At 57.0% G+C, this 9,963-nt stretch overlaps 2 protein-coding genes across 2 annotated transcripts; both read left to right on the top strand.

The window, feature by feature from the left end:
- Nucleotides 1-320: 320 nt before the first annotated feature.
- LOC311429138 (adenylate cyclase type 10-like) lies at nt 321-3,430 on the top strand (the record flags this gene model as incomplete). The annotated part of the gene is made up of 4 exons (XM_084540268.1): nt 321-593; nt 2,743-2,781; nt 3,148-3,291; nt 3,402-3,430. Coding segments are annotated over exons 1-4 (231 nt in total), but the record flags the coding sequence as incomplete, so codon positions are not given.
- A 711-nt stretch (nt 3,431-4,141) lies between these two features.
- On the top strand, nt 4,142-9,865 carry LOC311429139 (adenylate cyclase type 10-like; the record flags this gene model as incomplete). Its single annotated transcript, XM_084540269.1, has 9 exons — nt 4,142-4,163; nt 4,479-4,567; nt 5,136-5,327; nt 5,543-5,664; nt 6,195-6,271; nt 7,195-7,384; nt 8,334-8,386; nt 9,083-9,236; nt 9,467-9,865. The coding sequence occupies 9 exons, from the start codon at nt 4,142-4,144 to the stop codon at nt 9,861-9,863; spliced, it is 1,296 nt and encodes a 431-aa protein (XP_084396395.1). The 3' UTR covers nt 9,864-9,865.
- Nucleotides 9,866-9,963: the final 98 nt, after the last annotated feature.

The following is a 9,963-nucleotide window of genomic DNA, read 5'->3' on the forward strand; positions in this document are numbered from 1 at the left end:
GGTGCTGAGGGGTCTTCATCTCCTCCCTCCCAGCTGGGCATGGTTGTCTTCTGCTGAGGTACCCCGGTACCACAGGGCACTGACCATAGCATCTGCCTGGGAGGGGAAGTACCCGTACTCTGAGATGGAGAACAGGAGCGTGCTCCTCCCCGATCTTCTTTCTGAGGACTTCACCTGGGACAGACAGATCCCCAGGCTTATCGTGGGAGTGCTGTTCTTAGCGGATTTTTCAGGTGGGTTGGGCACGGTAGAGCCTCCCCGGAAACGAGCCATTGGGACACACCAGGCCCTCGGGGGCCCTGGCCCGTAGATGGCACAGCTATCTTGTTGCTCTTGAGGACTCCTGCTGTGATGGCTAAAGAGAGCACGGATTGGCTTCTCTTGCGATGCAGCGACTGACAGGCGCTTAGGCTTGGCAGCATGGGACTGGCTGCCAGGCCCTGTGGCCCACGTAGACATGTCCTGATTTCTGCCTGTTCTTCCTGCAGGTTTCACTTCTTTGTCAGAGAAGTGTGTCCAGCAGAGCGGCACAGGCAGAGGTGCTGACGAGCTGGCACAAACACTCAATGACTACATGAGCGACGTTTTGGAGGGTAAGAGCCATGCTGCCAGGCTGTTGTATATGGGGCCCTGAGGTTGCTTGCGGAGGGCAGAGGCAGCCTTGCTGCACCAGCTGCTCCTGCCTCCTTGGAAGGGCTGTGGAGCTCACTGTGGCCTGGGGGGACAGTGGGAGCCGTGGGGCTCCCGTGGCAAGGGAGGAGCGCAGCAGGTCTCTTCTGCTGCCCACTGTGATGAGGGAGGCCCCAGTGGACTGTAGGCTGGCAGACGTGCCTCCAGGCAACAGGAAGGGCTGGAAGGACTTTGCAGGGAATTACAGGCCCGTCAGCCTGATGTCAGTATCAGGGCAGGTTACGGAGCAGGTGATCCTGAGTGCTGTGACATGGCACATGCCTCCAATGGAGGGATCAGAAGCAGCTGGCGTGGGATTTTGAAGGCTAGGTGCCTCCTGACTACCCTGATCTCCTACGACAAGGTGACCCACTTGGTAGAGGAGGGAGAGGCTCTGGTCATTGTCTGCCTGGCTTTTTATAAAGCGTTTGACACTGCTGCCCACAGTATTCTCCCAGAGAGACTGGCTGCTCAGGGCTTGGGCAGACATACTGTTTGCTGGGTAAAGAAGTGGCTGGACGGCTGGGCTTAAGGAGTCCTAGCAAGCGGAGTTCAATCCAGGTTCAATCCAGTTGGTGTCTGGACACCAGTGGCCTTCTCCAGGGCACTCTACCAGGGCCTTTTTTGTTTAACATTTTCATCAGTGACCAGGAGGGAGGAGGGGATTGAATGCACCCTCCATCAGTAAGTTTGCAGACAATTCCAAGTTAGGCGGGACGGTTGACTGGCTTGAGGGTGGGAAGGCTTTGCTGAGGTAGGCTGGGCCAAGTCCAGTCACATGCCACTGAACCAGGCTAAGTGGTGGGTCCTGCGCTTGGCACACAGCAACCTAATGCAGCCACATAGGCCTGGGGGAAGGGTGGCTGGAAATGTGCCCAGTAGAAAAGGATGTGGGGTTGCTGCTTGGCGGCCAGCTGAACATGTGCAAGCAGCGTGCCCAGGTCTCTAGAAAGGCCGATGGCATTCTGGCCTGCATGAGAACTAGTGTGGCCAGCAGGGCTAGGGAAGTGATAGCTCTTGGACACGGCAGTGGTGAGCCCACACCTCGAATATTGCATTCAGTTCGGGGCCCCTGACCACGAGAAGGATGTCTGAGTTGCTTGCGTGTGTACAGAGAAGATCATCAAAGCTGCTGAAGGGTCTAGAAAACAAGAGTTACGAGGAGCAGCTGAGGGCATTGTGGTTGTTTAGTCTGGAGAAGAGGAGGCTGAGGGGAGACCTCATTGCGCTTCCCACCTCCCTGCAAGGAGGCTGCAGCGCAGAGGCAGTCGGTCTCTTTTCTCAGGTGACAAGAGAGAGGCCATGAGGAAAGGCTCTCGATTTGGGGCAGGCTGTGCTTGGGTTGGGTACTGGGAAGAATTTCTTCAAGGAGGTTGTGGTTGAGCACTGGAGCAGCCTGCCCAGTTAAGCGATGGAGCCCCAGTCCCTGCAGCTATTTAAGAGATGTGTGGACATGGCACTAAGGTAGATGGTTTAGTGATGGGGACTCAGTAGGCTAGGTGGATGGTCGGACTTGATGATCTTGAAGGCCTTTTCCAGCCTAGATCATTCTCTGATTGTATGAGCAAGGGGACACCTGCTTTCTCAGCATCTGTCTCTGTGCTTGCAGAGAGACCGTTCCAGTTCCACGATGGAACACCGCTTTGGTGCCATTAGGACCGCAGGCAGGCTGGGGGCATCCAGTGAGTGCCAGCGTGCCAGTGACCTAGGGAGGCTCGCACTGACATCTGTGTGTGGCCCTCCTGAGCCCCTTATCCCGGGGGATGTCTCTGACCGTGAGCATGTGGTGGCCACCACTTTGGCAGCATTTGCAAGTGTCCCCGCTCAGAGATCTTCACCAGGCGTCTGGACGTGGCCCCGGGCAGGTGGCTCTGAGTGGCTCGGCTTGAGTGGAGACGGGGTGCGGGACTGGAGCAGATACTCTCCAGAGGTGCCTTCCAGCTTGCACCGTACTGTGCTTGTGTGGCCTCCCAACTCGCTGTACAGGGGCCAGGGCTGTGGCTACAGGTGGCTTGCCCCACGGATTCCGGAAGAAGGTGCCCCATAACTCTGCCTTCCCTTCTTTCTCCACAGTTGTGCTGGATTTTGGAGGAGACATCCTGAAGTTTGGAGGTATGTCCTTAGGAGGAGGCTGCTTCCATGTCCTGCTGCTGTGCAGTGTTTCCCGCGGGAGCCGCTTGCTCTGTGCTCTGGCCTGATGGAGCAGCTCTCTGGCCACGCAGCAATCCCTCCGGTGGTGTCCCTGGGTTGCTGCAGCTGCGGAGGAGTGCTGGGCAGAGGGTCCCCCCGCCACCCACCCTCTTGCCCTGCTGCCCTGGCTGGTGCTGTGGCTGGTCTGGCAGAGGGGAGGGGTCCCTGTGGCCAGGGTGCTGTCCTTCAGGAGGATGCCCTCCCACAAGCCCGTCCTCCTCTGCACGCCGGCTGGCCACTTGCTGCTGTCTCTCAGGAGAGCCTTCCCCTTCCCCTCACTTTCCCCAGGGGATGCTGTGCTGGTGCTGTGGAGAGCATCAGAAGCTCAGCTGCCTCAGACCATCAGCCTGGTGCTGCAGTGTTGCCAACAAATCCAGAAGAAGCATGGCAGTCGTGACACACACGTGGGTCAGAAGCTCCACCTGAAGATAGGTATGGGCGCTGCAGGGTCAGCTGTGCCACGTGCACAGCCCTGGCACTCTCCAGTGCTGCTGACTGCTTCTGCTCCCCGGTGTCAATGCTGCTTCTTGCTCTCTCCCCAGGGATCTCCGCAGGGCAAATGACCGTACTGGCTGCTGGAGACGGGTACCATCAGCAGTACTTCATCTGCAGCCAGGCCCTGGAGGAAGTTATGAACGCCCAAAACCTTGCGGTTAAAAGTGAAGTGATTGTCTCGCCCACCTGCTGGAAGCTGTGTGAGCAGGAAAAGATCCAGACCAGGCTTCTTGGTGGCAAACGGGTTCTGAAGGTAGGTGGACGGGTTGGCCTCTAGAGCCTCTCTGAAGACCTGCACCTGAGAGGGAAGGAGGCAGGTGCCAGAAGGCTGAGGCGCTGGACGTGGAGAGAGTTGTAGCTGTAAGGGTTGGTAGAGAGCTGAAGCAGTTGCCCTTCCACCTCAGGGGTAGCTCTGGGTAGTGCTTGCTTTGTGTGACTGGCCGAGGGAAGCACAGGAAGGGTGTGGGCCCCACCAGCAATGTCCCCCGTGGGTTGCGCAGCTGTCCTGGAGAGCTGGGGCATGCTTGGGTGATGCCTGCGTGGCTCTGGTCCTTCTGAGGAGGCACTTCTGTCCCAGCTGAAAATCCAGAGAGGTGGGCTTGCTGCACCAAGAGGTTCTGCCCTTCTCTGGAAAGTGAGAGTGGAGGGGCGGGCTGTGTCTCCCGGGGCTCCTTGGGGAGGCCAGTGGCAGTACTTTTGTTCTGCGTGTCTGCAGGTTCAGAGGATGGAGCACATGTCTGGGTCAGAATGCCAAGATGCTGCAGGCCAGTTTGAGCAACACGCGAAGATGCAGCGTTTGGAAAGGATAGGTGAGTCCCTGCTTCACCGTGTTCTGAGACTGGCTGGAAAAATGGGGCCTGCCTGCTTCAGAGTTCCAGGGAGGAACTCCCCCTGCCCTCTTCCACCTTTCAGTCAGCATTCGTGCCTTTGTCCCTCCTGTGCTTCAGCTGAGGCTGTCGCTGCCATCCCCTCCTTCCAGGGGATGGCTCTGGCCAAGCAGCTGCAGAGGGGAGCAGGAGGAAACGCCAAAGAATCTTTGCTCTGCTTTGCCCAGTGCCAGCCCCGTCTTTCAACCCCCTTGTAGTCCCGTCCTGCCAGTGAAGGCCTGCGTTTGCTTCCCTTAGGGCACCTAAGGCCAGATTTTCTCGTGTCCAATGGTCCTAAAGTGGCAGCAGAGATGCAGAAGTACATACCAGCAGCTCCTCTCAGGAAGGTAAGGCCACTGCTGCTGGAGGCTGCATTTTGGGAGGGCAGAAGAAGGTGTGCATTGCATGGGTGGAGCTCTCGTGAAAACAGACAAATGGAAGAAAAAGCACCCTGGGGCGGGAACCCAGGGGACCTGATGCCAGGCTTACTGGTGCTGCACGTGCCAGGCAACTGCCCATTTTGTGCTGCTCCTCAAAGAGGCACGGGTGGCAGGAGGTGGACTTGCCTCTGTCTTTTCCATGACTCTTGCTCTGGACGTGCTGTGGGCACGAGGCGAGGACAAAGGGGCGAGTCTGCTCAAGTCCCTGGGACGTGCCAGAGGGTCGCCCCTCGCATCCGTACTTGCCACAAGATGCAGTGTTGCTGGAACATTCCCCTCTGTCGTTTGTGCTATGACTCTGCTATGACCTGCCTGCCGCAGGCTGGCCTGCGATTGGCACCGAGCAGGGGACTTACCCTTCCTCCAGTAGTACCTGGTATTGCCAACATGCCTGCTCTCCCTCGGTACGTGGCACGGGCCCAGAGGAACCGCCGGGAGAACAGGCTGGCAAAGCTGTCGTGCTCTTCACTTCCAGCTGGACGTGGATATGCCGCTGCACCTGTGGTCTGAGCTACGGCCAGTCACCAGCCTCTTTATCCAGCTGCAGTTTTCTGCAGAGGCCAGGTTACTGGATCTTCAGAGGGGCCTCCGTGATGCCAACAGGATGATTTCAACAATCATCAGTCCTCACAAGGGTGAAATCAACAAAAGCCTTCTGTTTGATAAGGTGAGCGTGGGGGAGCAATCCCACCCCCAGAGGGTGGCCTGTGTCTGTTTAGTGGAGAGGGACTGAGGAGCAGCTCTGCCTTGCTGGTGGGATCAGTCCTCTGTGGCTTTGTGTTGACCTGCAGCTCTACTGGTCTCCCTGGCGACTGCAATGGAACGGCATTAGCTGCTGGCCATAGGCACTGTAACCAGATGTGTTGCATCTGTCCTCTGCAGGGCTGTACATTCCTCTGTGTGTTCGGAATGTCTGGAGCAAAGCTGCGTGACGAGAGCACCCGTGCCTTGGACAGCGCTCTTCAGATCTTCAGCACGTGCTCCAGATCATTGAGGAAACTTGAGTGAGTGTGTGGCGGTGTTGCAGGGCATGCGTGCTGCCTGGGACAGCGCAAGGGGGCTGACCAGCAAGAGACGTGGCCTCCTGGCTTGGCCTCCTTTGTCCCTGGCAGGATTGAGGCAGCACCCTGAGAGGCAGCAGGTAGCCCCTGGGCTTAGCTCACGGCAGCCAGGCGCAGTCCCTCCAAGCACAGCCTGCCAGGAACAGGGCTCTGGCCTAATCTCAAAGTCGCTGGCATTGTAGGTGCTCTGTGGGTAGCACCTGCTTTCCTCCACTAGTGAGAGGGGCTGTGGCCTGCTGCAGGTCACAGCCATCGGGCCTCAGGGGAAGGGTCCAAGCCGTCTTGCGTGCACCCTCCCCACGTCCCTTGTGTGTGGTGCCCCGAGCTCTCCAAGTCCCCGAGGCACACACCGGCTGTGGGACAGCAGGTGTCCCTGGTTGGTGCCAAGGAGAGACGTGGGAAGTGGCAGAGCGGGGTGAGCAGGACTGCGCCTGGGGCACCACTGAATTTGCACTTCTCTCCCTGTGTGCCAGGGCAATGTCTATTGGGGTCACCAGCGGGACGATGTTCTACGGCCTCTGTGGCCATCCGGAGAGGGCTGAACATACAGGTACCGCACCTTAGTCTGAAGAGTGGGAGGCTGGCGTGGGTGTGCTTAAGCACACCTGTCACACACACATCAGTCATGAAGAGATGGGAAGGCTGGGGCAAGCACATATGCTACAGCCTGCCGAGAGCGGCCCAGATGTCACAGGTCTCGACCTGAGGTGGGAGAATGGGCTCAGAGACTTGCGGTTCCCGCTGGGTCAGCTTGCCCTGCTGCGGGGTTGACCTGTGCCTGAGGGTGTAGTCCCAAAGCTGGGAAAAACAAGGAAACCTTGAAGAATATAGAGAGTCCTGTAGCTTGTGTAGTATTTCTATAGCTTGTATAGTCTTTTAGGTGAGAGAATAAGGGAACAGAGAGACAGGTAGCCTTGAGCTAGCAGCAGCAAGGGAGATAAGGGACAAAAGGTGAAAACAAGGAGGAGAACAACAGCTCCAGACTAATCTGTAGTAACCTTTTGCTCATTAAGGGTCATAAACGTATTAAAAATCGTACCCATCAAAATGCTAACGTATGCTAATGTGGGATTTGATGTGTCCCCACTTCCCCAGCCCCCACTCTTTCTCTGTAATGTGCAAACTCAGGAGACATAAGTTAGGTGAGCTGTAATAGCCAATCAGAAGTACCCAAAGAGATAGCTTTCACAAGTTTGCTGTGTACAAGTAACGGTGATTCAAGTCAGAGGTGTGCTGGCTTTGCGGAAGATTGCCAAGCACCTGACTCTGCAGAGTTATATAATAAAATATTTAATTATAATATATATATATATTTATATAATGAATTAATTAAAAGATCTTTGCTGTGTGTGCTCATTGGTGCAGTGCACTAGGCATGCACCTATGGACAACAAGGGGAAGTAGCCCTTGGCCTTAAAGGGTGGGGCAAGACTGCTTTCCTCACCATGTCAATGTGTTCTCTCTCCATGGCAGTGATTGGCCATAAGGTGAATTTGGGTGCCCGCTTGATGGTGCACTACCCCAGGCCGGTGTCCTGTGATGAAGACACCTACAAGGCCTCTCGCCTGCCCAGTTACCTCTTCAAGGAGTTGCCGAAGACAAAGTCGAAAGGTGTTACAGATCCCGGCGCTATCTATCAATATGTGGGGATCACCGACAAGTGGTGAGTGTCTTCTGAGCCATCTGGATGGGGCCACAAGGGGAAGCCAAGGGTGCAACCTTGACCAGTAAAGAGGAGCTGTGCAGCAAGAGACCAGCCTGGCCTCCCACAGACATCCCTTCCCTGTGGCCAAGAAGATCCAAAGGCCTGGCATGGGTCTGCTTTGTGCCTTTCTGCCCTTGTGTCTCCTGCTTCTAAGAGAGCTGCGAGTGACGCCAGTGGGGTGCAGAAGGTTGTCCTGGCTTTGGAGACGCACGCTAGCCATGCAGGCTTTGTCCAAGCGGCTTTCCGCTGGGCTCCCTCCCTGCCCTGTGTTTGCTCCACTATGTGCAAGGCTAAGGCAGAGGTCATTCTGATGCAAGGAGGAATTTTTTCCCAGCTCCTTCTGCGCAGGAAGCTTTGGGTCAGTCATGTCGCCTTGGGGAAAGGTGGGCCACTGGGCCACTCTTCCTCCTGTCTGCCTGCTCAGTTCTCAGCTGTCCCTCCGGGCCAGGGTTGGAGGACCTTTTGGATGTTAACGTTGCTGTCTCTTGAAAACTATCAAAAGACTTGAGCCAAAGGTGCCAGGTGCTTGGTGTCCTGAGCCACTAAGTGACACAGGTCCTCCTTTCCAAGAGGCTTCTTTTGCTTGTCCAGGGTGGCAGAGCAGTCTACTAGCCAACAGCACACGCTGGCTTCTTTGCCGCATCTGGGCTTTCTTTGGTTTTGGCCTCTGGCGAGGGACTCCCAACACCTTCTGCTGTCCCGCCATGGCTGCTGGCCTTCTTCGTGCTTGAAGCTGTCCTGGCATGTCCACTCGAACGTTGGCCGGGGAGCATGCTCCGGACAGCATGCTGCTGGAAAGAAAAGCAGTTACCTGCGGCGGGTCTCCTCCCCTAACACAGCAGGCTCTATATTCCCTGGCTTCTGAACAACTAAGTGAAACTCATGTTTTGTCTTCTCCCGCTTCTAGCATCTTTGACATGGGTCTTACCAAGAAGAGGTCGGACTATGGCCCCTTGCTGGGTAGGTAGAGAAGTCCTCGCTCTTCAGAACCCCAGCTGCTTCCCTTTGCCCAAAGCAGTGCACCTTGCTGGAGGTTAACCCCGGTAGGCAGCTGAGCCCCACACAGCCGCTCGCTCCCTTCCTCCCTCCTCTAGCCTGCTGGCTGGTGGGGCAGCATGAGAAACTGCAGAGGCCTCGACACTGTGCCAGCACTGCTCGGCAAGAGTTCAGTGTGTTCTCGGCATTCCTTTGGTGGCAAGTCCACCACATCACAGCACACTCCAAGCTCCTGTGAAGACAAGGAGCTGTATCGCAGCCAAAACCACAACAGGCCCGAAGACGCCACCTTAGCTACAGGGTGCTGGCAAGAGCTCTGGGGCTCAGGGTGCAGTGAGATGTTTGGCATGCCTTTTGGGCGCAGCTGCCTGCAGTGCCTCAAAGTGTGCCCTCCAGTCTTGGGCTGGATCAGTGTGGGGAGCTGCGTCCAGCTGGCTGAATCTCATTGCCTGTGGGAGGAGAAGCGGAGGGGAAAGAGCTCCTAGGAGCTGCGCCGTGTGGCCAGCAGGCAGGCGGCTCTGAGATGAGGGGCTTGGAAGGAGGCCTGGGTGTAGGCAGGCTTGCTGACGTGGTGGAGGGAAGCCGCCGTGCCAGCAAAAGGGAATGCTGCCCTGCTTTTCAGCATGCTGCAACAGCTTGTTTCCTGGTTGGTCTTCACAGGTCGGGAGGTGGAGATTGACCTCTTTGAACGCAGCTTGAAGGCCTATGAGACTTTGGGACAGCCGCGCATCCTGGCGTACGCAGGCATTCTGGGCTCTGGAAAGAGCCACTTACTTACTGAGCTGGCCTTTCTGGGCCAGGCCACTGGGCACAGGTAAGTGGGTTTTTTGAGACCCTTCCCATGCCCGTCCCCTGACGTTCGTGGAAGACTGCGATGCCTCTGCCCTGTGCCTGGCCCTCCGCCCACACCCCCGGGACTGTGTACCCTGCGTTCCTTTGCAGTAAGAACCAGGCAGCGTGAGTCTCTAACTCTCCTGTCTAGGCAGGCGTGGGCTACTGGGGGCCTTTTCTGCAGCTCAACTGCCTTTTGCTTTTGCACCGCAGGGTTGTCACCATGGAACTGACCAAGGCCAACATGAGGCAGCCCTTCTCTGCCGTCTGTATGCTGGTGGCCAGGGCCCTGGGACTGCAGGCGGGTGAAACGTGCGAGGACCGGCAGCGCACCCTGCAGGCCAAGCTCCAAGGGGCGATAGAAGAGAGCAGTTACTGCCTCCTCAACAACATTTTCCTCGTCAAGGTGAGAGCGAGAGGGAGGCCTCCTGAGGTAGTCTGGTGGTTGTTTGGGTGTTCTGCTGGGCTGGGAGTTGCAGTGCTCATAGCACCCCGTTCTGATTCCTGGGTCCAGGGAGGCTCCTTGTCTGTGGTGACTTCATGTCCTGTGCATGTGCCAGGTGTCTTGGTCAGCGCCCTGGAAAGGCCAGTGAAGAGAGGCTTGCGCTGACCTCATGCAAAAGCAGAGGCGCTTTGCTCTGCCGTCTAGCTTGGTGGATAGGCATGCCTGGTCCCAGGATGATGTTTCTTTCTGACTCTGCTTTCCTGTC

This window comes from Aythya ferina (assembly GCF_964211825.1).
Source record: "Aythya ferina genome assembly, contig: HAP1_SCAFFOLD_360, whole genome shotgun sequence".
NCBI classification, from domain to species: Eukaryota; Metazoa; Chordata; class Aves; order Anseriformes; family Anatidae; genus Aythya; species Aythya ferina.